The sequence below is a fragment of the Podarcis pityusensis genome (assembly GCF_964106645.2).
Source record: "Podarcis pityusensis genome assembly, chromosome: Z".
In the NCBI taxonomy this organism is placed as follows: Eukaryota; Metazoa; Chordata; class Lepidosauria; order Squamata; family Lacertidae; genus Podarcis; species Podarcis pityusensis.
In genome coordinates, this window is record NC_138044.1 from 13,652,607 (window position 1) to 13,678,526 (window position 25,920).

Genomic DNA, 25,920 nt, shown 5'->3' on the forward strand with positions numbered 1-25,920 from the left:
CTTGCCTCCAATCCAGCAGTTGGCTCTTCCTGTTTTGGGTTTCTCTTCAGTTTCAGTGTTGCCCTTGTAGAATTCTGCAGGGAGAAAGATGAGGGAAGTACTAGAATTAGCTGGCTCTGTCTGTTACTGACTCTGGCTCCACCTTGTGTTGGGCTCCCTGCGTTCTGCCCTAGCAGTTGCAGTGGGCACCAGCCACCATTTCTTCTCTCTGACCTTTTACCTGAGGACTCAGTAGTCTATAATGCCAGCCTTTGCAGTCCAGAGATGACAATGGGCCATCAAATGGGTTTCAAACAGGTGCTTTTATTCCAACTAATTTCTTTCAAATGGAAAGCCTTTGTAAATACATCATTTGGAAAATTCTTGTCTTGGTTTTAAAAATAGAGGACTTGATGTTTATATGGCTGTGTGCTGTGTGAATGTTTTCAACAGGTTTCTTTAAATCCCAGTTCACTTATGAAGTAGGAAGATAGCAGGTCATCAATGTTTACAAATATCTCAGCTTTCATAATATGCTATTATTAATCATCATGGCAAGGTAGGGATGCAGGCAAAATTTGGTTGCCATTTGAATAGGTAACGGTAAAGGGACCCCTGACCATTAGGTCCAGTCATGGGTGACTCTGGTGTTGCGGCACTCATCTTGCTTTATTGGCCGAGGGAGCCGGCGTACAGCTTCCGGGTCCTGTGGCCAGCATGACTAAGCCGCTTCTGGCGAACCAGAGCAGTGCATGGAAACGCCGTTTACCTTCCCACCAGTGCGGTACCTATTTATCTACTTGCACTTTGACGTGCTTTCAAACTGCTAGGTTGGCAGGAGCAGGGACCGAGCAACGGGAGCTCACCCCGTCAATGGGATTCAAACTGCCGACCTTCTGATCAGCAAGTCCTAGGCTCTGTGGTTTAACCCACAGCGCCACCTGTGTCCCACTAATACAAATCTATTAAAATGGCACTTTAAATCAATCCATGAACTGAAATGCAGGTATCCTTTGAAATTTACACTTCTCTGAATTTTGCACCTCAGTTATGCAACAGTGGATGTGTATATTAAGGGGACATGTGAATAATAACACACATATTAATGAAAAGCATGTGATGCACTGATATAACCTCAGTCCCTGGCAACTTCTATTCAGAATCATGAGGACTGAAGCCTTACTTTATATTTCGAGAAAGGACAAATATTCAACCACAGAGCATCTGCTTTGCACAAAATAAAGGCCCTGTCCCGGCTACCACTTATGAATGCAATGCATGGACTCTCAGCACAGTTACTGTCAAATACTTGATTCCAAAATTCAATAAAAATTTTGTCCAAACATAGATATAAGGCACATGGATCAGCAGTTATATCAGAGCTCTGAGGTCCATGGCTAGGAGGAAACTAATATGTTGTCCCCACACTTGACATGCCGCCTGACGTCCCCTTTTGAAGAATGCGGTGGCCACAGTCATTTGTACAGGTTCCATCTGAAGCCTCAGGACTGGGCACACAAACATGCATTCCTGGGTCTGCTCATGCCAGCACCCTGTCCTTGACAATGGAGGTGGAGTCAATGCATCCAGCTCACAGTCCAGTCTGGTTGCGGATGCCTTTGGAGGGGCATCTGATGGCACTGAGGCAAGACTCTTCCCAGCATCCAGATCAATGTTGCCATGACCACTAGGCTCCGCCCCAAGACCCAGCTCTTCCCGCTCTGAGCAGCCCTGCCAAGAAGTCTCCGCAGGTCTCACTCACATCAGCCTCAGGTTCACTTTCCAGGTAGGGATGGGAACATCCCCTGCCTGAATCTGTGAAGAGCTGCTGCCTGTCCATTCAATGAGCCAGATGGACTAATGGTACAACTCAGAATAAGACAGCTTCCTGTGTTTCCATTTAATTCGTTCCTTGCATGCACAAGTTCGCAAGTTCAATCTTGAGAGAAGGCTGGGAGAGAACCCTCTCTGGAACCCTGCACTGGGGCTGCCAGTCAGTGGGAACAGACCAATGGTCTCTGTTTAAGGCAGCTTCTTATCTTCCCACATGCAGCAGTGCACATTAATACCTTGTATAGCTGGTCTTCTTGAGTACAATAATCCACTTTGAAATATTAGGAGCTTGGGGAAAGGGCATTCAGGGCCCTGAGATCATCGAACCCCAAGCATGCAGGATTCTTGAATCACACATTATTCACAAAACCTTTCCTGGAATGTGTTGTCTTATTTTGGGAGGGGGGAGGAACTAAGTCCATTGTGATTCCTTCTTCCTTTCCCTGCCTCAAGGACAGTTTTCCAAAAGCAAACAGTGTTACAAAACACAACAAACAGAACACTGGATTATCGCACAAGCAGATTCTGGTTTGAAGGGAAGCAGTCTCTTTGCTGCTTATGGGTTGGCCTCCAGAGGGAAATTACTAACACTTTGAAATCCTTACACAAGCAGTGTTAGATCACAGCTGGCTTGTTTGTCCTGCTGTGGAGGAGCCAAGGTCAGAGTCCGCCTCCAAACCTGTGTTACAATAGCCTACCTGGGATTTTGGCAAGTGCTAGCAGGTCTTTGTTGTCTGACATTCCGCCAAGTGAAAATACAAGGTAAGACTCTAGTCCTCATGATTCTGAATAGGGACATGGGCAGCTGCCTTGTACAGAGTCAGACAATTTGTCCATCAAGCTCAGTATCATCTACACCAGTGTTTCCCAAACTCGGCCCTCCAGCTGTTTTTGGACTACCATTTCCATCATCCCTGACCATTGGTCCTGCTAGAAAGGGATGATGGGAGTTGTAGTCCAAAACAGCTAGAGACCCAAGTTTGGGAAACCCTGGTCTACACTGCCTGGCAGTGGCTCTCAGCGGTTTGGGGCAAGGGTCTTTCTCAGCCCTACCTGGAGATGCCAGGGATTAAACCTGTGACCAGCATGGTTTCTGTTTGTCATTGTTTATATTAATTACATAAAACACTTCCACCCTGTTATAAGGTGCACACACATAACAAGCCACACTCCACAGAAAACCAATCCTTCACCTTCAAAATTAGGAAATATTCCCTGAAAAAAATAGACTATTTTAGTACACAGAACAATCCTGAAGCCATCTTGGCTCTCTTAATGTCCCCAGATATTTTCCCTGCAGTAAAAGGAAGTATGTTGGAAAAACCTTTCCCATATAAATTCTTCAAATCTTGTATATTTTATGCATGAATAGGGGAGGTCTGTGACAATAGTTTCAGGAACTAGGATATTTAAAATTTCAAAAGAGTGCCCCAGAGTGGTCACGATAAAGCAATCAGCAAGCATTATCAGGTCTCGAGAAAGGAGACAAGTCATGCACTCCTTGTATAATGCTTTTGGGTGGCCTTTGGCTTAAGGGGTTGGGCAACTTCTAAAGCCTTTAAAAGGCGTTTGGGACCCACCTTTGTTCTGGGTCCTCACCTCCTTGCAAGGGGTGAGGGGAACTGTTGCTACAGAAAATAAATATATTCATTGCTTTCTTCTGCTGGTTCCTGCTTCCATCCATTCTTCTCTGATAATGGACAGAGGGGATACAAAGTCCTTCGGGAGTTCGGCTGTAAAAGCCAACCCCAAATTTTCATATAACAACACTATTAATTCTACATGAATACAGTTTGCATACAGTTCAGATCCCATTTGGTTCATAATCTCTACTGTTGGTTTGTTGGCACTCGGTTCCTACCTGTTTAGAATGCACTAATTGTCCATCCAGAAATAAAGTTCCTGGTCCTCATAATTCTGAATGGAAACATTGGGAAGAGCTGCCTTATGCAGAATCAGACCCCTTGCTGCATCTAGCTCAGTACCGTCAGCGCTGACAGGCAGCAGCTCCTCAGGGCCTCAGCCAGGCCCTATCCAGAGATGCTGGAGACTGAACTGAGACTTCCAGGTACTCTAACCTCTGAGCTACAGCCATTGCCTTCTCTGGTTCTTTAAGGCAAGCTGATGAACCCTTAGCACCGCTCACTCCAGAGATGAAACAACAGCCAGGTATGTGGTGCTCTCCCAAAGAAGATGACATCCAGACCTGAGAAACAGGAGTCTTGAGGGAGCATTGGGTTGTGTGTGGTCTGACTCAGCCACTAGGGTTCCATTAACATGAGGGACCGGGCCAGGTGGGGAGAGGCTGCAACCCCTCCCTTTGTTTCTGGCGAAGACACCAGGCCCAAAGAGGAAGGTCACTACATAATGGGTGTTTGGGAGCCTCTCCAGTGGTGATTCAGAACCTTGGCTTGGCCAACATGGGTGGCGGCCTTTTGGAAGGGCCTCACCTCAAACGAGTATTTGAAGCAAAATCTATTCCCAGAGACTTGAGGGGAGAATTAAAAAAACAAGACTGAGCTGGTTTAGGCAGATTCTTTATTATTTTCGTTATGTATACAAGCATCCATGTTATTATCCTTTATTTATAGCACATAGGGAGGATCCTCTCTTTAAATCCCCCCCCAAAAAAACCCTGGAGTAGGGTAAGAGGAGCTGGGAGCCACCGCTTAAATTTGTCACAAATTTGCCTCATAGCAAGGGGTGCTGCACTCTGCACGTGCGTAGAGTTATCTATCCATCCATCTATGTTTGTATTCATTCATATAACAGGTTCTGGCACCAGCATCCTTTGTATCCTTTGGCAACTGAGGTAAGAACATAACAAAATAATATACAAGCCCCGAAGCCGCATCAGGTTGGAGGCCCAACCAGTCCAGCATCTTCTTTTCGCAATGGCTAACCAGATGGCCAGATGGGGATCCTGAAAGCAGGACCCAAGCATAGCTGTCAACCTTCCCTTTTTTGCGGTAAATTCCCTTATTCCAGCGCCGTTTCCCGCCATTTCCCGCTGCTATCCTGGATTGTTAGATATCCCGTAGACTGTCTCCAGGACAGGTGAGGCTGCTGATCCCTTATTTTCAAATCCGAAAGTTGACAGCTATGGACCCAAGTGCAGCAGTGCTACTTTCCACACTGGCAGTTCCTAGCCGTAATTGCTGTTCAGAACCATATTGCCTCCTTTGACAGTGGAGGTTAACTCGATTAAGGTACCACCTGCCCCTTTTCTCCTTTAACCAGCACTCTGACTGTGCCTTTGGATCAGGGAGACACCATTTAAGTTTCCCATAATGCTCCTGAGAGTTCTCAAATGAACTGATCCTGAACAAGTTACTCAGTTCAGGGAGACTTCAGTGTGAAGCCCCTAGGCCTCCAGGGAAGCCCCATTAAAAATCAGAATCCGGATCCTGCATAGGTGCCTGGAATCCTTGGACTCTCCCATGGCTTGCAGATTGGAGTAGTTTGGGTGGGTTTTTCTTTTATTTTGGAGAGGCAGAGACAGGCAGTGTGGTGCAGTGGTTAGAGTGCCAAACTGAGTCTTGGGTTCAAATCCCCTACCTGGCCCTAAAACTCACTGCGTGACCTTGGAAGCAGGTCATTGCGTCTCAGCCTAACCTACCTCACGGGGTTGTTGCGTGAGGAATTAAACCAGGAAGGCGGGAGCCATGAGCGCAGCCCCCTGGAGCTCCTCGGGGGGCGGGGGACATCAACGCTACGAAGAAACCAGCGACCAAACCGAATGGTGTGGCGTTGCATTTTCTGCGCTCTGTGCAAGGAAAGGGTTAACCTTGCCAGCAGCCCATTTGCAACGGATCTGAGGCCCCACTCCGGGGAGGGCGGCATTCCTCCGCCTCCTCCGCCAGAGGGATGTGTGAGCCTCCTCAGCCGGCCTCTGCGGAGTCCCACTTCATGAATGACTCTGTTGGAAGTACCTGGGCTGGCTCGGTAGCCGTCCTGAGCAGAGTAGAGATCTTCGCTCGCCACCCTGGCTGGAAACCCGCAGCGTGCCGGCGGCGGCACCCAGCGGAGAAACTTTCTGCAAACTCCTCAGCCGGGGTCTCGCTCGTGAAATCTCCAGCATGTCTCTCATGCTCAACAGCGCATATCAAGGTACGCATGGTGGTGCAATTGTGACTCTTGCGGGGATGGGGGGGGAGGCCCGGGGGTGGGGGTTATGTGGGAATTTGCCTGCTTCAAAGCATGGCAAGCGAGCTCTACAGCAACCGGAGATCCTTGCTGCGCGGTGTCCCGGAGGGCTGCTTCAAAATCCTCAAGACACCGGCGCCGCTGCCCGGGAGGATGTCACCTGCTCGCTAGTCCCAGAAGTTGAAGAACACCCAGAGGGTCACAGACACACCTGGGTTTACTACATGCTCCTTCTCTCTCTTTTATCCAGGAGGGAAAGCCTTTGGATTACTCAAAGCCAAGCAGCAAGGAAGGCTGGAAGAGATCAACAAGGTGGGAGCAATTCAATCGCAAGTTATTGGCTTACATTACTGCCTGCTCTAGGATGGGTGGCTCTTATCAATTTCAGTTCCTAATAATTGCATTCTTAAGTTTTGAGTTCTCCACATTTCCACACAGTTTGCTATTTCCTTTTTTAGGTCCTCGTGGAAATTCACCAGCATTTAGGGGCAAAGTGTATTTAAATGCAAAATGTGAATTTCTCACAAATCCCTAATCCAGCTTTCCCCCCATCAGACTGATAGAGAGGCTTCCGAATGTCAGTGATAAGATGCTCCCTACCATCAGGCTTGCAGTCTAAAAGAACTAAGAGCACATGTAGCGGCCTTATGCTGACTCAGACCACTGATTCATCTAGCTCAGCATTGCATACACTGACTGGCAGCAGCTCTCCAGGGTTTCAGAGATGGAGCCTGAAATTGACAGACAGGGGCTGTGAAACTAACGAAGCTGAAGCTTTAGGCCCCCTAATCCCAGAGGGGCCCCAGAAGCAACTAAGTATGTAACTGTGACTCTAATTTGAGTCACCTTGATTTGAGTCAAATTGATTACTTTTTTGGTACATATTTCAACAATCCCAAAGTTTGAGAGTCAGAAGCACAGGTGTTGTAAAGGTGTGGTGATCTGTCATGGAACAACCCCATTGAAGAGGTTAACAGTGGTTACCTAAACCTCGTTTCTGGTTGCGAAGGGGCCGTCATGACAGTTCAAACTCCAGGGCCCCCAAAATGTAGGTCTGCCTGTTGACCGATCCATCCATCCCTTTATACATGTGCAAGCTATCTGTATACAAGTGCAGGTGTTTGTGGTGGTGCACGTGGGCTGAAGCTATTCAGAAATGTGTGGTGCAGATTAGAAGCCCTGCTGCACAACTGCTGAGTGTTCCCATGTACGGTATTCAAAAGCTGGGTCCCTGCCCCCAAAGCATTTGCAGTCAACAGAGGCAAGGATAAGAGGAGAGGAAGCTGCACAGGTGTGTATGCAAGGGTAGGGTCTTAGCTCAGTGGTAGAGCATCTGCCCTGCATGCAGGTTCAGTCCTCAGTGGCATCTCCAAGTAGGGCTGATAGTCCTTTGTCTGAAAGCCCAGAGCTGCTGCTAGTCAGTGCTGACAGTTCTGAGCTAGACAAACTAATAGTTTGACTCTGTACAAGCCAAGGCAGCATCCTAAGATGCCATTTATTCCTACCATTGCATGCAGAAGGTCCCAGGTTCAATCTCAATGGTTCCCCATCTTTGTTTTAAAAAGCTTTCCGCTGAGGATCCTGGCTCACAAAATCTCTCACCTCATTGCTGATGCAACAAAACAGATTTCAAAACAACCTCTGTTTAAGTGACAAAGTGATGTAACCATCAGCTTTGATTTTGGTGTTTTGAGCCTGCAGGAGGTGGAAAAACCTGCTTTAGAATCTCTGGCTTATTCCCCACCTGTTTATATGGGAGGGGGGTCCTTAATGAAAGAGATTCCAATGTCATTGGGACTTCAGGAATGCCTGTCTCTGTTGATATGTGGATGTGCTGCTGTTTACCTCTTGCAAGATCACATAAGTACTAATTTACAGCTCTCTTTGACAACTGGTTTAGGTTGGGAGGATACTGTTGGGTTCATTGTGTGTGTGTGTGTGTGTGTGTGTGCGCAAAGGAAGTTCCCAGTGGAAACTGTGTGTGGCTGATTCATCAGCAAAGGAGCATTCCCCAAACTGGTGCCCTCCAAATGCTTTGAACTACAACTCCCATCAGCCCCTGCCAGCAATGCCACCAAATGATATTAAGATACAGTACTTATTAAGAATTCCATCAAAGAATCCTGGGAACTGTAGTTTCCCTCTCAGAGTTCCCAACAGACTACATTTACCAGGATTATTTGGGGGAAGTCATATGCTTTAAACAATTGATGTGGGTCTGCCTTGATACATTGACCTTCCCGGAGTTCCCTGGGAAGAGGGACTGATTGTTAAACCACTCTGGGAATTTGAGTTCTGTGAGGGGAACAGGGGTCTCCTAACAACTCTCGGCACCCTTTATAAGCTACAGTTCCCAGGAGGCTTGCACCCAGACTGTTTAAAAGTGGTATGATTCTGCTTTAAATGTACATTGCAGAAGGGGCCTTTTCATTGAGTGGGATTCTGTGTTCAGGGCAGCTTCCCTGCCTGGCAGGAAAGCAAGATGAGCCTGTATCTTTTGGAATGTCCTCTCACATATGGTGCTGCAAGGTTTCTTGTGCTCACACACCTCTTCCTTCCTGCCTTCATCCTCCCCCATCTCCTGTCGCCCCACCAACTAGGCTTTAAGCATCCTCTGGTCTTAAGACTGGAGAGACCTGTCAGGAGTGAACATGGACCACTGGTACCAAATCGTATGGGAAACAGCCTTACTAGAAAAGCTACCCAACAGACTCAAACTGACAAGGAGGGAAATAGAAGAAGACGCCTTCACCCCAGTATGGCTGCACTTTATCACATACACAGCCCAACAAGATGACAACAAGAACCCACCGACAACATACAAATCAATCCGGCTAACTTGACCCAAAATCCTACCCTCCACTTCACACTCGCAAACAAATCTAATTGCAGCCAACTAAACACAACCAGCCATGCCCTGGGGCCCCCACCCAACCTCTCTCACTACCAAGGAAATATAATAAATAAAAAGAAAGAGAACCTACCCAAATGACGCTGACATTAAAAACCCACATACATACTAAGTATAACAATGTGACTTTACCACTTCTCCCCCTTCTCTCCCTTCTTTTTTTCTTCTGCAACCTTATTCTGTATACAGTTGTACCTTGGCTCCCGAATGCCTTGGGAGTCGAATGTTTTGGTTCCCGAACAATCGAAAACCGGAAGTGAGTGTTCCAGTTTTCGAATGTTCTTTTGGAAACTGAACGTCCGATGGGGCTTCTGCGGCTTCCAATTGGCTGCAGGAGCTTCCTGTAGCCAATCAGAAGCCATTCTTTGGAAGTCGAACGTTTCGGAAGTCGAACAGACTTCCGGAATGGATTTTCTTCGACTTCTGAGGTACAACTGTACAACACCAATGACTCACATCATATGTAACTGATATAAATAAAAGACTTTACAACCTGAGAAAAGAGACAATGCATGTACTTTTGTAAGCAAATAAAATATTTGAAAATAAATAAGATTCTTTCTGCCTCTAGCCAATGAATGGAGATAATGGTTCTGGTTAAGGTAATTGGAGGAGTGGGGTGTTGAGAAGGGGTGAGAGAAAACACAAAGCTTGTCAAGGCTTCAGGATCTGCAAATACCTTTCCAATCTCAAATTAGTGGAGCTACTAACACAGGAATAGACAAGGGCATTCCCAGAATATCTGTCTTTCTCTGAGAAAATATTGGAGGATCTGGAATTTTTCCTCCATGCACAGTCTCCCTCTTGGGATGGAGCAGGGATGAGAAAGTTTTTTCATCCCGGGGGCCGCATTTCATTCTGGGCAACCCTCTAAGAGCCAAATGCCAGGGGTGGTTGGGGCCGGACACACAAGCAGGATGAACAATATTTGAGAATTTTTTTCCTTTGTACAGTTGGGCTAATTTGTGAGCACAAAAACCCATCTCTGTGAGAGACATGATTGGAGTCTGAGGACGCATCCCAGCCAACCAGAAATACTAAAGGGGGTTACAAAGCAGAGCCAGTGCAGGATGAGGCCTGGGAAGAGGGCGTTCGGCTGAGACGGTATGGTAGAGAGATCCAGAGGTCCACATGTGGCCCCCTGGCCCCAAGGTTCCCCATGCCTGGGCTAGAAAGCATGAGTCAGAGTCATGTTTGTTATTACCTCTCCAGCTGTGCAGAGGCTCACAGTTGATCCTGCTCATAAAGCCTCCCAGATCACTGTGGAATATTTGACATTCCAGCCTTGTTGGGGATAGCATGGCAAGGTCGCCCCTGGGAGACAGCCAAGGCCTTCTATGGGAAAGGCAGGAAGCTTCTCTCAGGCTCCTTCCAAGGCTCGACTGGCCACAGCACATGGCAACCCTGCCTGTCCCCAGCTCCTAACCTGGTCTCGGGTTCACAGCAGCAGGAGGGGCTTCCAAAGTGGGGCACACAACCTCTGACTCCATGCATGAAACCAGAGCCCTAAACTTGGGACTCTGGCTGAGCATTAACCAAGCAGACAGGAAGGGTGATTTTCAGGTACTGATTTCTGCAGCACCCATAGCTCTGTGGCAGAGTACCTACTTTTCAATTGAGAAGGTCCCAAGCTGAGGTGCTGGAGAGCTGCTGCCAGCCAAATGTACCATTGGTGTGACTTCCTATATTCCTGGAAAGGGCCTGAGTGGTAGAGCACCTGTGTTGCATGTCCCCAGTTCAATCCCCAGAATCTCTGGGTATTGGTGGGAGAGACCTTCCATCTGAGATACTGGGAGTGTAGCTGCCAGTCAGTGTAGGCAACTGGTCTGACTCAGTAGAAAGCAGCTTCCTGTTGTTTAAGGAGAAGGGCTGTAGCTCAGTGGTACAGCATCTGTTTTGCTTGCAGGTTCAACCCCTGGCATATCCGAGGAAAACTGAGAAAGACACCCCCCCCCAGTATAATTTCATAGTGTCTGGCACTGGCTGGCAGCAGCTCTCCATGTTTTCAGACAGGGAATCTCTCCCAGCCCTACCCAGAGATGTCAGCAAACAAATGCTCTGCCTCTAAACTAAAATACTACCCCTGTCCTCATGGCACTAAATAAAGGGGTGATAAAAGGAAGAAGCTGTCTCACATTGAGTCAGATCACTGGTTCATGTAGTTAAATATTGTCTGCACTGACTGGCAGCAGCTCTCCATGGTTTCAGACAAGAGTCTCTCCCAGCCCTACCTGGAGAGGCCAATGGGGACTGAACCTGGAACCTTTTGCATGCAAAGTAGATGCTCTGCCACTGAGCCCCATCTCCAGAATCTTTCCTGAAGCCAAAATGGGAATTTACCAGGAACTTGTGCTCATCAATTTGGGACAGTTGGAAAACAGGCACCATTTAATCCAGAAGGTCGGCCCCTTTTCTTCCAAATAAATAAATAAAATTTTATTTGTTTGGAAGAAAAGGGGCTGACCTTCTGACTGGCACTCATCTGACTAGCTTGCCCTAGCCACTCTGGACTGCTCCCAACAAAAATATTAAAAACACAATAAAACAACAAACATTGAAAACTTCCCCATACAGCAGGGCTGCCTTCAGATGTCTTCTAAATCCATCTTGCCCGCCTGCCTCTCAAACACAAGCCTGCTGTGCAGGACATGCTCATCCTGTGTGCTGGGTGTCATCCCATCAGAAGGTCCTAGTTCTGTGAGCAGAGAGGAGGACAAACCCAGAGCCAAATGGTGAGCAGATGTCGGTGATTTCTGCCATGTGGAATGTGTTGCTGGTGCCTGGGGGTGGGTGGGGTGGGGGGGACAAACAGACTGGAGCCATTACATTCCATCAGGTTCCTAAGGGCTGGGAGGAAATTTGGAACAAGAGCCTCTGGCACGCAGCTGCAGAGGGAGCTGGCTGAGTGGGGGTCACCCAAGCAGCCTGGCCTGCACCCCACGGCACTCTTGCTCCTCTCCGCCCAGCGTAATACAAACAGAAATGGGAGCGAATATTCTCTGTGTCCACATATTCATGCCACGTCCAGAACGGATCTTGCAAATATGACCTGAGTTTGCTGCTTCCAGTCTGCAAGTGAGAAGAAGTGGTTATGTTTGTAAACACAACACAACACCACCAACACAACTTGCATCACATTGAAACGAGGGGGGGGGGAGCAATGACAACATCATTTACGTAAGTAGGTAATTGTATAATTTACATCACTTCACCACAACAGACAGCAAGAGAAATAATGGGAGTTTGGGGGCGAAAATGAACTCGGAGATGTCCTTGAGGGTTGAACCTGGAACCTTCCACATGCAAACCAGTTGCTCTGTCATTGAACTGTGACCTTTCCCCCAGAAGTAAAATAGGATTCTAGTCCTCAAGGTCCTGGATAAAGAGCCGATTTTAAATGGGAGCCCAGAGAGCTGTCTTACCCTGAGTCATATCATTGGTTCGTCTAGCTGAGTGCTGTCTGCACTGATTGGCCATGGCGCTCCAGGGTTTCAGGCAGGAAACATTCTCTGGCTTACCTGGAGAGGCCAGGGATTGAACCTAGGAGCTTTTGCATGCATGGCAAAGGCTCTGTCACCGAATTACACCCTGCTGCTTCTCCAATTCAAATTGGTCTTCCAGAAGTACCAGTGTTATGTGGTATTAACCCATCTGAAGACTTTGTTATTACTTCCTTAAATGTATTGAATTCATTTCTCTCCCACCACCATTTCTTTCTCAGGAGTTTCTCTGTGACCCAAAGTTCAGCGATGAAGAGCATTTGGAGGAAAAACTTGCAGTTTTCAAAGGTACATTGTTTAAACTGAGAGTGGGTGACAAAAAGCAGCTGATGCTACTACATCTTGGGTGAACCAGAGTTAGGTGAACCAACTCTGACTCAGCCTATTTAATCCTTCTATCCCAATATGGCAGCAGCTCCACAATAACTGATACCGAGACCCTTTCAACTAAGGATGCAGGGGACCGAACCAGGGAATTTCTACAAGCAAAGTGGGTGATTTACTACTGAGCCATGGCTACTCCACATATTCCCTGCACCTGCTAAGCATGGGCAGCCATAGATAGCACTCCAGCTGCCATCATTCCTGGCCATTGGCTAGCTGGGGCTGATGGGAGTTGGAGTCCAACCATAGTCAGAGATCCCCAGGTTAGAGATGGCTGGTGTATGGTAACTAGGGATGGACTCCACTGTCAATTTTGGTTTCTCTAAGTTTCTCATTTTTGTCCAGTCGTAAATTCAGTTCTCCACATTTCGGGAGTAGCTGGCTGTTTTTTAAAAAACAAAACGAAACAAAAACACTCATCAGCATTTTAGTGTAAATTTATCCTAATTTTTCTGCACACTTTTGACTACTACTATACACATTTTTTGCCATAAATTCCCCCTCCTGCAATATATTTCTATCTATTATTTTCACAAATAAATGCATTTTTTTTTATTTTTGCAAATCTCTTCCAATATATAGAAGAGTGACTAGTGGGGTGCCACAGGGTTCTGTCTTGGGCCCGGTCTTATTCAACATCTTTATCAACGACTTGGATGATGGACTCAAGGGCATCCTGATCAAATTTGCAGATGACACCAAACTGGGAGGGGTGGCTAACACCCCAGAGGACAGGATCACACTTCAAAACGACCTTGACAGATTAGAGAACTGGGCAAAAACAAACAAGATGAATTTTAACAGGGAGAAATGTAAAGTATTGCACTTGGGCAAAAAAAATGAGAGGCAAAAATACAAGATGGGTGACACCTGGCTTGAGAGCAGTACATGTGAAAAGGATCTAGGAGTCTTGGTTGACCACAAACTTGACATGAGCTAACAGTGTGACACAGCAGCTAAAAAAGCCAATGCAATTCTGGGCTGCATCAATAGGAGTATAGCATCTAGATCAAGGGAAGTAATAGTGCCACTGTATTCTGCTCTGGTCAGACCTCACCTGGAGTACTGTGTCCAGTTCTGGGCACCACAGTTCAAGAAGGACACTGACAAACTGGAACGTGTCCAGAGGAGGGCAACCAAAATGGTCAAAGGCCTGGAAACGATGCCTTATGAGGAACGGCTAAGGGAGCTGGGCATGTTTAGCCTGGAGAAGAGGAGGTTAAGGGGTGATATGATAGCCATGTTCAAATATATGAAAGGATGTCACATAGAGGAGGGAGAAAGGTTGTTTTCTGCTGCTCCAGAGAAGCAGACACGGAGCAATGGATCCAAACTACAAGAAAGAAGATTCCACCTAAACATTAGGAAGAACTTCCTGACAGTAAGAGCTGTTCGACAGTGGAATTTGCTGCCAAGGAGTGTGGTGGAGTCTCCTTCTTTGGAGGTCTTTAAGCAGAGGCTTGACAACCATATGTCAGGAGTGCTCTGATGGTGTTTCCTGCTTGGCACGGGGTGGAACTCGATGGCCCTGGTGGTCTCTTCCAACTCTATGATTCTATGAGTCTATATGCATTTTGCACATACCCTCTGGTTCTGCTTTGCAACATACAGAGAAGTGCTATTTTCAGAAACATACAGAGAAGTACTAATTTCAGAAATGTGAATTTGGGCGAACAAAACCCGATTTCTCCTCCGTCCCGAAACTTGTACCCAGCCCTTCAGAGAGCAACTCAAGCTGAAAGCCTCTCTTAGGTTTACATGCCCTGCCCACTCTCCGCACTGATTGAAGACCTTTACATGTAAGACAGTCCGCTAAAAGCTTCTGCTTGAGGGCCTCCAGAATCTTAAGAGGTGGCCTTTGTCCATATGGAAAAGCTGGCTTTGGAAGCAGGTTCCTCAGCCACAAGCCACCATAGTCTTGCAATAACTCTTTGGCAATAGTGTCAGGGTGTGGGAGAGGATCGCAAATCTTTGGGTCAGGGCTTTGGGACAGCTGCTTCCTTGCCTCTTTTTGACACGGAGGTTTCTGAGAAACAGATGTGATTTAGGAATCTGTGTTTTTTGGGTTGGTTTTTTGTTTTGTTTTTTGGTCTCACTTTATTTCCTTTGCCTGGGGACTCTGGAGTGTACACAGATATGTTTCTGTTTAGGATTTAGCCTGAGGTGGGGACAGTGGCCCAAATTGACCTAGTTCTTTCCCCCCACGCTGGGCCTGGGGGATTCTGCAAGAACCACACAAGGTTATTGTGGTTCCACATGGATCCCTATGAAATTACTGGTTTCCCTTTTGGCAAAACAATCATCGCAGAGTGAGCCATTGCACTCAACATCTAGTCTTAAAATTTAGGGACCAAGGACTACTGATGGCTCTAAGTTCCCTGGGTCCATCATTTTCAATGGGTCTTCTCTGTGAGTAGGACTAGCTTTGGTCACAACCTGCAATGTATATCTGTTTGTCATTTCTTCACTATACAACTTTCACTGCCCTTCTTTGCCCTGGCTTTCGACACTTGAGATATGTGTGTTCAGGGCCCACCCTATTCCTGTCACTGTAATCTGTTTTAACTGTTTTTAATTTTTAATTGTTTTAACTTGACCTTGTACCTGCTAGTGAAGGGCGGGTAATATATTTAACAATGCTGCTTCTAATTTCTCAACCCACCCTACAGCTGTGTCCTTGTGGTGTGGGTGGGTTTTTTATTTCTTGCATTTTCGTTTGTTTGTTTTTAAGCACGGCCTGAAACATACACAGATAGATTTCCCCCTCTGAATAAGCCTTTCTTCAAACATTGTGGCTGGTGGGTCGCCAGTTTGTGGGTTCCTCTAACCCGAGCCCACAACTTGCCTTCATTCTGCTGCTCCCTGGCCTTCCATGTTTTCGTCATGTCGATTCCAGCTCCCGTTCAGCCTAGAGTCGCTCAGGTTGCTGCCAAACGCCTTCTCCGGGTCTCCCAACAATCACCCTGTTGTTCTGGCCTCCTTCTCCCCCGCTGGGCATGAGAAGTTGCAAGAGCCCCTCTGCAGAACTGGCATTTGTGTCAAAGCTATTTGTGTCTGTCCGTGTGTGTACTAAGGCAAGATTTTGCCCCATTGAACGGGGGATGAAAGACGGAACCTTTGGACCCTACACAGGAAAGCTTAGGCTGCTGAGAAGGGGCTTGAGGAGGGGGAGGGTTTTTCGTTTTTGTTTTAAAAAAGCATGTCTTGTTCACTGCTGTGCTTCCGAAACTGGATTCTCAATGGACAGAAATAGATTTGGGGGTGGGGGACAACAACACACAGAGAGCAACTTAGAACTGGGTTACACAAATAACAGGCTGTGCCGTTAGTTGATCAAGAGTGGCGTTGTGGGGAATCACACAACTGAATGCTTCTCTATACTGTACTACCAAAAGAAAATAGAATAGAAAATAGAAAGCTAGAGTATCAGTAAGAGACATTCTAACCTAGCAATCTAAAGGGCATGCTAACTTTCTAGATTCAAGGATCAGGTGCTAGAAGAACAGCCCTCCGGCATCAAGCCCATAGACAACTCCCTATTAAAACCAGCTGTTAATCCAGAACTGGAATCTTCATTTCTAAGGGAAATAGCTCAGTGATAGAGAATATCCTTTGCATGCAGAAAGTCCCAGGTTCGATTCCCTGCATTTCCAGGAAGGCCTGGGAATTTCCTGTGCCTGAAACCTTGGCGAGCCACTGCCAGTCAGAGCAGACAATACTAAGCTAGATGGACTATTGGTCCGACTCGGCACAAGGCAGCTTCTTACGCTCATCAGGAGCATCTATAGCCTAGTGGCAGAGCATCTGCACTGCATGCATAAGGTCCCGGGTTCAATGCCTGGCATCTCCAAGGAGGGTTAAGAGTAACACCCTGCCTTAAGCCCCAGAGAGCTGCTGTCAGTCAGTGTAGACAATACTGAGCTAGATGGACCAATGGCATCTTTCCATGTTCCTGTCTGTACCTGGAGTTTCTGAGAATTGAACACGGGGCCTTCTGCATGCATATCATGTGCTCTATTGGTGGTGCCCTATAGTGTTAGAGAGTGGGGTATATTTAATGTGAAGGAAGCCATGCAATTGAATCAGGCAAGCCAAGAAGCTCTGGAAGTGATTCTCCAGGATTCCCAGCTAGACCTAGGGAAAAAATGCTGCTGGTTTAGGTAAGGCTGGATTGTGCTTTTGCCCATCAGTGTGGCCACCAGCTTCAGAAAAGGACCCAATCCTCCCAGAGTATGCCACAGGTAATAAACCGTGTGGAGATGAAGGAAGGCATCTTTTTGCAATTCTGCCCTGTGTTTATCACATGCGGTAGCACTTCTGTTCTGCTGCAGTTCATCTCCTGCCCAAAAACTATGCTATTCCTCTTGTGTTCTGTTGCAGCGAAATTACAAAACTTCACTGCACAATTGCCCTTGCAATATCCTAGCCCATTCATTTCAATGCAAGGGGGAATGCAGTGCAAAGGGGGAGGGGCATGTGTGGGTCTATTCTTTTAACATAATCAATTACATATCATTAGTGGACTAAAAGCAACAACAATGAATACCACTTGCATTCACTGGATTTATTTCCGTTCCAGACATGGTACAAATAAGCGAACATTGGCAATTTCTGCTCCTGCTTTGTCAGAATTCTCTAACATCCCTAGAGCAGTTCTGTCCCACCTCCAAGAAAAGCCTCTGAATGGGGTCCCTAATTAGAGCCTCTAAACTGCCATTTGGGCTAATTGGGTTGTCGTGGTACGTTTGGGCCTGTCTTAAAGGGCCTTTGTGATTCTACATGGCACCCATTTCACACACGCAAGCACACACACACAACCCCATCGAGGGAGGGGGTACTTTCTGACTGGTCCACAGAATATGCCTGCCAGCCTCCTTTTTTGTGACGTGGGCTAAGTGCCCAACGAGGATGATAGCTATCAAGTGGCTTAGTTTTTAAGCCTGAAACCAAGGTCCCAAAAGGAAAAAGAAAGAAAAGGAAGAATTATTACAGGGCTCTAAGTTGGGGAAGGTTACTTAAAAAGAAAAGAAGAGAAAAGAAAGCAGCAGGAGGAAATCTGTCAGGGGAATTTTCCAGCAGGGTGGGAAGTGGTGCTGTTGATTATTCTATCAGACCTCTAACCAGAAAACAAAAATGTGGATTTTGCAAACGCAGATAGATGGGCTTGCAAGGTTTTGTATGCTTTGGAAGACTTACTGGCACCAACCTCCAAGTAAACAGGCAGCAAGGCTGCAGTCTCTACAGATGCCAACCTGGGCACAAGTTCCACAGATCTCACAGGGTCCTTCTACAATCGGCCAAAATAGACATGGCGTGAAAGGTCCATGAAAGGGATCTTCCCTTATATTTTCTTTCCAACAGGTACACATGACCCTGAAGGAGTGATGGACAAATATGTCAGTTTCTTTTTCCATTTACTCCAATTATAAGTTCAGTTCACCACATTCCCACATCTGTTTTTGTTTACTTTTTTTTTTTTTTGAGAAGGGCTCGAAAAACACACCAGCATCTTCCTTATATGCAGAAATTGCCAGGTTCAATCCCCAGCATCTCCAAGAGGGCTTGCAAGGAATCTCTGCATGAAAACCCAGGTAGCTGCTGCCCGTCAGTGTAAGACAGTACTGAGCTAGATGAACCCAATGGTCTGGCTTTGTATCAGGCAGCTTCCTATGTTCCACGTGTGCAATCCTCCTCATATACATATTTTTGCAAGCAATTCCCCTTAATGGAATGCATTTTTGTGTGTATTTTCTTCTTGGCCTGAGAACTGCACTGCAAAATTCGAGGGAAGAGCAAATTTTGAAGGGTAACGGGGTTTCGGTTTGCAAATTGCAGATTCAGAAAGGTTTGCGTTCAAGTGAGAGCCAGACTGAATTTATTTCCCTTCCCTGCTGTGATGCTGTTTTGAAGACAAGTGGAGGTGGCAGGGTGCCAGGTGGAAGTTTTGATTGTGCTAACATGTTCCTTTTATTTTATAGAAAAGTACATGGAGTTCGACCTGAACAACCAAGGTGAAATTGGTGAGCGGCTTCTGTTAAAATTTGCAAAGCTTCCACTCCTGTGTTATGTTGAGCCTTGTTAATGGGGGTGCAGAGGTGGGGAACCTTTTTGACCTAGTGGACCAGGTTGTCATTTTCCCCATTTTGGTGGAACAATCCACCAGCTAACCATCTGATGGCAATTAATTGGCAGGTGGGTTGTTCCTAACACCTGTCAGAGGTAGCTTGATGGGGATGGGGGTAGATACTGTACAAGTATGATGCATGGGGTGTTTACTCTTGCTTTCTACAGGGTTCGGATGCATGAGCCAATTCTACCTAGGAATTGGCTAGCATGCCTGAACCAAGAACGGCTGAACACAAGAACACAGAAAAATGGCTTGATGAGCCAAACAGCGTGTCCTGGCAGGCCAGTTCTGACCTATGGGCCAGAGGTTCTCGACAACCCTTGGTATAGTGAATCACTGAATCCCATCCATTGTATATATTTAATTATTATTGACCTGCCTGTGTGTATTGACTTACCTGGTTTCTAAGATCAGTGGACAAGGCCCTCCTGGTAGTCCCTCTTCAATGTGACGTTCATGGTGTGGGGCACCAGGAAAGGGCCTTTTCAGTGGCAGCTCCTTGTATGTGAAACTCCCTCCTTACCGAGGTGTGTCTGGCCCCATCTCTTCATCATTTAAAGTGGCTGGTTAATATGCAGATTTTTTTGGCTGACATTTGGAGGAGGTGAGACCTGATTGTGCAAGTGTTCTTTAGTGATTTGTTAAGTATTTTAAGGATTGTGTTATTTTATGGATTTAAAAAATCTGTCTGCCTGTTGTAAGCCACCCTGTGGCTTGCGCCGAGGTGTTTGAATTCTCTAAAATATATAAATTAATGCTATTATCAGTGCTCCTTTTCTAGAAAAAGAGGTGCCGGAACTCACCGTAAATATCTCCCTTGTTCTCTTATAATGGCAATGGTGCCCACCTGAGAGGTGCCGGAACTGAGTTCCAGTGAGTTCTGGCTTGAAAAAAATATGCCCTGGCTATTATTATGGTAGCCATCATTGCCATTCAGAATTGACTAGAGGCACAGTTGGTTCTAAGGAATCTTCTAGAGTGGAGGGGGAACGGTCTCCCATGCCTAATCCATCTCTATCAGGCACTATAAAGTCATGCCCCTCATTGTCTATACCACTCATCACCCCTTGTTATCATTCCTTGTAGATCTGATGTCAGTGAAAAGGATGATGGAGAAGCTGGGAGCCCCCAAAACCCACCTGGAGCTGAAGAAAATGATCTCGGAAATCACTGGAGGTGTTAGCGACACCATCTCTTACCAAGATTTTGTCAACCTGATGCTTGGGAAACGGTCCGCAGTCCTCAAGTTGTGAGTATCCATAATAAGAGGGAAGGAAGAGAGGTTTGTTTTGGGGTGACTGAGCTCCAGTGGAGGCTAGCCCATCAGGGCAAATAGGTCACTGCCCCACTTAGCATTATGATTGGCACAGTGCCATCTGACCCTGAAGTGGAAGGAACCCTGAGAGCTCATAGTATCATAGAATTGTAGAATTGGAAGGTATCCCAAGGGTCATCTAGTCCAACCCCCCTGCAATGCAGGAATCTGAGCTGAAGCATCCATGGCAGCACCTCAAATAGCTCCGCTTGCACAGCTTGCTCCAAGGGAAAGCTGGAGGTTGATTGAGGCCTTATCACTCCCTCCGACCAGATTACCTCTCCCATCCTAGGCTCTGCCCCTCACACCTGAGAGGCACGACTTCTCAAAGGGGGAAGCTCCTAAAGGCAAGTGCGTCTCCCTCTCTCTGTGTGGCTTCTGGCTTGCTGCGTTCCTTGCGCTGTTAGACAGGTGCTGTGGATCGGGAAGTACGTGACCCCTCACCCATGTAAATTGGGCTCAGGGGAAGGCATCTGTGAGTCCCCTGGCTTAGGGTTTTGAATTTGGTGACTGAAACCAGGCTCTGTTCTTCAGCCAGCAGAACATCAGTCCCACTCTTAGCCAGCTCATCTTCTGCCATTACTGAGTTTTGCTTGCTGCTCAGGGCTGAGGCCTTGACTGCTGCAATCTTCTGCTTTCTGGCCTTAGGACCGGAGGAAGCTGCCTTACCCAGAATCAGACCTTTGGTTCATCTAGCTCAAAACAGTACTGTCTACACTAACTGGCAGCGGCTGAACAGGGTTTTTTTCCCTTCCCCCAGCCTCCACAGCTGGAAGCAGCAATGCTTCTGAATGACAGCCGCCGGAAAACACAGGAGGGGAGAGGGCTCTTGTGAGAACAGAATCCTGGATCAGGGGGGACATTGGCCTGATCCTGAAGGGCTCTTCTTAGATCTTCAAGTCTTTGCAACCAGGCTGTGAGAATCCCGGAGGCATATGATTGGCCCCTGTGGGAAACTGAATCCTGGACTCGGCAAAACCTTTCGGCCTGGTGCATCAGGGCTCTTTCTTATCTCCTCATGTTACCCTCCTTCTCAAGTTGGCTTCTGTCTCTGTTTGCTGAGGAATAGAGGAAGCCAGTTTTCTCTCCCCCACTCCTGTCCCTATACCGACATGAATAGCCCTCAGAAGACACAGGTCCCTTTTTCAGAAATGAGCACGCAAACAAGCCACTCATTGTCTCTGGCCTCCTGTCTCGGTTTCCGCTCCCGTTCCAGAAGCCGACTCCCCATCTGCAAACAATAGACAGTGAGGGCTGAGGTAGCTGTTGAAGTGCCCACGGCTGTGAGTGTGTGAAGTGGTGCCTGTTGCAAAGCCTTCTGGGATATTTCCGTCCATTTACTGAGTTTCCCCTTCAGCCTGTTAATTCAAAGGCTGACCAGTGGGGTGGGGCAAAATGCAATAGCTACAGCCATGAGACTTTCAAGCGGCATGTTTTTGTTTTAGGAAGGGATGGTGGCTGACCCACCACTGTGCATTTCCTTGGGGAGGGGGCAGCTCTAGGTCTGAGGGAGGGTCTGGCAAAAGAGTCTCTGGCAGGCCACATCTTGTATCCATGAGCCTGTATCTGGCAGTGGTGGAGAACAGCAGCAGTAAAAGGAGAACGAGGTGGCTTGGCATCGCCATGGTGATTTCCCACAATGCCTCTGCTGCAATGTGGCTCCAGGGTAAGGGTGGGGAACTGCAGGCCCAGGGGCCAAGCTGTTGTGGCCCTTGGGCTGAAGAAGATTCTCCACCTGTGTCCCAGCTGGGCCTACCTTGCAGGCTTGTTTGGAGGGATTCCAATGTAACCCATGTGAACAGATCTAAACACTCTTTTGAATATCTATACTGCATACTAAGACCCTAAAATGCAACGCATTGTTTTCATAAGAAGCAGCATTTTTATACTGTTATTAAAAATAGCAGTTTATGACCATGAGTGTGCCTAGCAAAAGTACACCATAAACTTCTAACGGAACACAGAGGATAAAGAGTTGTTTATCTTGCTTCGTTTGCATCAAGTGGTTCAGTGATAAGATTGTTTCCTCCTCTCGTTGCTCCCCCTGGGAGCAGGATGGATCACTTTGCATTCACACCCCAAACAGAATTTGAGCCAAAGTTTTGGAGTGGAGGATTCTGGGGTGACTCCTAGTGACCAATATTGCCCTCTGCTGGCTAATACGAGATAAACACAAGTTTCATTTAAGGACATAATACTACAGTGGTACCTCGGGTTACAGACGCTTCAGGTTACAGACTCCGCTAACCCAGAAATAGTACCTCGGGTTACAGACGCTTCAGGTTACAGACTCCGCTAACCCAGAAATAGTACCTCGGGTTAAGAACTTTGCTTCAGGATGAGAACAGAAATCGCGCGGCGGTGCAGCAGCAGCGGGAGGCCCCATTAGCTAAAGTGGTGCTTCAGGTTAAGAACAGTTTCAGGTTAAGAATGGACCTTCGGAACAAATTAAGTACATAACCAGAGGTATCACTGTATTATTATTACCTTTATATCTATATTTTTGAAAGTTGGCTATGCAGCTGGGTGCTTCTTCAGATATCGTAATCAATGCATGATCAATCTGCAATGATTCTTTGCTCACTGAGAATTCCCAAGCAACACGTGACTGGCAAGTTGCTAGTCATTACATTTGTACCCCAGCTCTTCCTAACAGGTTTTCTTCTGTTGTTTCTTTGCTTTTCTTTCAGGGTCATGATGTTTGAAGGAAAAGCCAACGAAAGCAACCCAAAGCTTTCAGGTCCACCTCCTGAGAGAGATATCTCCAGCCTTCCTTGAAAGGAAAATGAGCCCCTCAGAGCTTACCTTGTACGCTTTCATATTGCTCACCAGAGCGGTTTTACCTGGGCTTCCTGCTGCATTGCTTTGATACTGGACAGTGTTAGAAAGCAAGAAACTAACCAGCCTTTAGCAAAAAGGAATGACAAGGGAAGTTCCAGGGATTTCTGCTGGAGGAGTCCCTAAGTAGCCATGCATTCTATTTTAATTTTTTAACTGAAAACCCTCCCTTGCCTTTCCCACTTTGTTTCTGGGCCCTGAGGCATACTTTTTTATTGTAATTTCTTGAATATTTGTGTTCACTGTGATATCAGGTCATAAGCCACCCAGTGGCGTTGTGTGGGCAGGGTCACAGGGGTGGTTGCCCTGGGCTCAAAATTCTTAGGGGGTGAAAACTGTCAAAAAAGAGAGGGGTGGAAGTAGTAATAGTACATATTAAACAGCATGCCCATCCCCTCACACAGAAAATCTCCCAATATTTTGGGCTGAGGAGCAGATTTGGGTGGTGGCCAAGGCACCCTCTGCACTGGCTTTAGAAAGAAATTCACTTCCAAACAATTCCCTGTTTTGCTCTCCGCTGTGCTTGTCTCAAGTGATTTGATATGTGCTCATCGAAGATACGGAAGTCAGTGTGATAGAGTATTTTATTTACTTTATTCAATACTGGAATGGTGGAAGGAACTCATGGACTGCTAACATCCCATGGGTTAGGGGGCGCAACACTTCTCTTGCCCGGGTGCTGGCAACCCATGCTACACCATGGCACCATCCCATTCTGAATACAGTTTGCACCTGCAAAAATTTATGGGGCAATCCTTCTCTGTTTCCAGCTGGCAAATGTCCTGTAGCTTCCTGCTGAAAACCTGTTAACTTTCTATGCCACAAATGTTCTGGTTTTTTTTTTTTTTGGTTTTTTTTTGTCCCACTTTTGTTGTGGTATAGCACAAGAGTTACCCCTCCAGATGGCTGAGGGAAGCCTTGCAGAACAACTAACAAAGCAGAATGATGTATGGACAGTCCAGGATAAATCCACTACTGATGCACTATCATTACATTAATAGCAAGTTGCAGAATACCTAGGGTTGCCCTATCTTGAAGAGCAAAAGAGAGAACAGCCTGAGCTGTTGCCATCACAGGGAGAAAGGCATGTGGGCACATAGGGCCACCGCCGTGTCTGCACACCTCTTTCTCTGACTCAGGCTGGCAGCAGCTACAGCGTGCAGAGCCGCCCAAGCCCGAAAAGCTCGTACGTTTCCTTTAAAATGTAACAATCTGCCTGGGTGGGCATGTTGGCCCTCCAAAAGAGCACATGTCTGGATTTCCCCAGACATATGGCTACCCAAGAATACACCTGCTCAAAACCACCAGTCTGGAGGGGATCCCCCTCCCCCTCCTCTCAGAAGGATAGGTCAGTTGTGAAAAATAAAAAAGTGAAAGTGAAAGCAGAATCCCATGTTGTAGAGCAGTGCCCCATTTGCTTCAATGGACAAGACTCCACTGCTGACCAAGATACTGAGGCCATGTGTGTTTCGTGAAGGTGACGGAGAATTGAGGAGAAGCGACAGCTTCTCTCGAGATCTTGCTGTTGCTGCCACTTCTCACTTCTCCTATAGTGGGAGGGGGTGGCCTTTCCTCTGTTGCCACTGCCATTGTTGAAGCATCTGCAGCCAGGTTTTGGCGAGATCTCGTGATCCTCTCATTGAATTTTGCCGGAACCTGGAAACTGCAGCCGTGCCATTTGATTCTGCTAAGCAAGGCTTTGGTTGTAGGCCAGCACCATCTTCCCGTTTTGCCTCAGGAGGCAAAACAGGGCAGGCTGCCCCTGGCCAGCTGTGTCTTTGTCCTTATTCTGCAGCTAGGCTTCACCAGGACCTGTTTTGCTGTCTCAGAAGCAAGACACCTTTGTGCCAAGACAAGCCTTCCTTTAGCTTGAAAACAAAAGAACCACCGAAAGAGTGAATGAGTTATCTTACTTCATAATCCTAAATTCAAAGCCCTGATCTGGCAAGCAACATCCACAAAAAGGCTTCAATTTTTTTTGCACGTTGATTTCTGTGGAAATACAATCTTGCATTACATTTGCAAAACCCAAACTTCTTCGCCATATCTTATTTAATACTTCTCCAGCCTAACAGCCAATTTTCAGCAAGAGGATCCTCCCAGCATTCCTGAAAGACAAGTATTCCTTGCTGTCATTTTCTACATTTGTGGCATCTTGAACTCTGGTGGATTTCGTCTCCCTGGTTGTCACAACTTTACTTGTTCCTTGTCCTGTTTTTCTGTTTTTGGCAGCAGTTGTTGTTTTAAAATCTCATGCTTATAAAATAATAATAATAATAATAATAATAGCAGCAACTTGGTCATTCTCTTAAAACTCTGGTTTGTATAAAGCAGAAGTGAGCAAACTGGGACCGACTGCTAGATCTCTGGGTGATTTTGAGGCTTTGTACACATCATAGAGTCAAAATGTATTTAGAGCATACACACTCAAGAATCCTGGGAACTGTAGTCGTCTGTCCCCCACCCCCCCCAAAAAATGTGGGATTTGCTCAAGCAGCTCATACCTCCCTATAGTTTCCCAGTGGCCCTGCTTGGTTCTCTACTTAGCATCACTTGCCACCTGAGTTTGCCTTTTGAATGATAGGGCTCACCTTTTCACATAGCTAGTAAAAAAAAAAAATAATAAAGCATATCTGAGGGGAAAGAGAAGCATGCTTTGGGAATAAGTTACATGCAGAAGGGCCATAGCTTATTAGTCATAGAACATCTGCTTGGCACATAAAAGGTCCCAGGTTCAATCCCTGGTAGCTCCAGGTAGAGTTGGAGTGACTTCATATTACTTAACTGTCCTGGGACATCCCAGAATTACAGAAGCCTCGGCTACTGATTCCATCCTGGGATGTCCTGTTTTGGCTCTGGCAGAGCGTGAGACCAAAGATGCATTTTT

General features: G+C 46.7%; 1 protein-coding gene across 1 annotated transcript; it reads left to right on the top strand.

The window, feature by feature from the left end:
• Positions 1-5,660: 5,660 nt before the first annotated feature.
• AIF1L (allograft inflammatory factor 1 like) lies at positions 5,661-25,319 on the top strand. Its single transcript, XM_080989676.1, has 6 exons — positions 5,661-5,922; positions 6,209-6,270; positions 12,591-12,657; positions 18,732-18,773; positions 19,967-20,129; positions 22,886-25,319. Exons 1-6 carry the CDS (start codon positions 5,892-5,894, stop codon positions 22,971-22,973), a joined length of 453 nt encoding a protein of 150 aa, XP_080845802.1. The 5' UTR covers positions 5,661-5,891; the 3' UTR covers positions 22,974-25,319.
• The last annotated feature ends 601 nt before the right edge of the window (positions 25,320-25,920 follow it).

What these genes read in the sequence shown, in the direction of transcription:
- AIF1L (XM_080989676.1), top strand. Translation starts at nt 5,892, where the DNA reads ATGTCTCTCATGCTCAACAGCGCATATCAAG. An exon ending in AAAACTTGCAGTTTTCAAAG is followed by an intron (nt 12,658 to 18,731) that starts GTACATTGTTTA and finishes TTTATTTTATAG; the next exon opens with AAAAGTACATGGAGTTCGAC. An exon ending in GAACAACCAAGGTGAAATTG is followed by an intron (nt 18,774 to 19,966) that starts GTGAGCGGCTTC and finishes CATTCCTTGTAG; the next exon opens with ATCTGATGTCAGTGAAAAGG.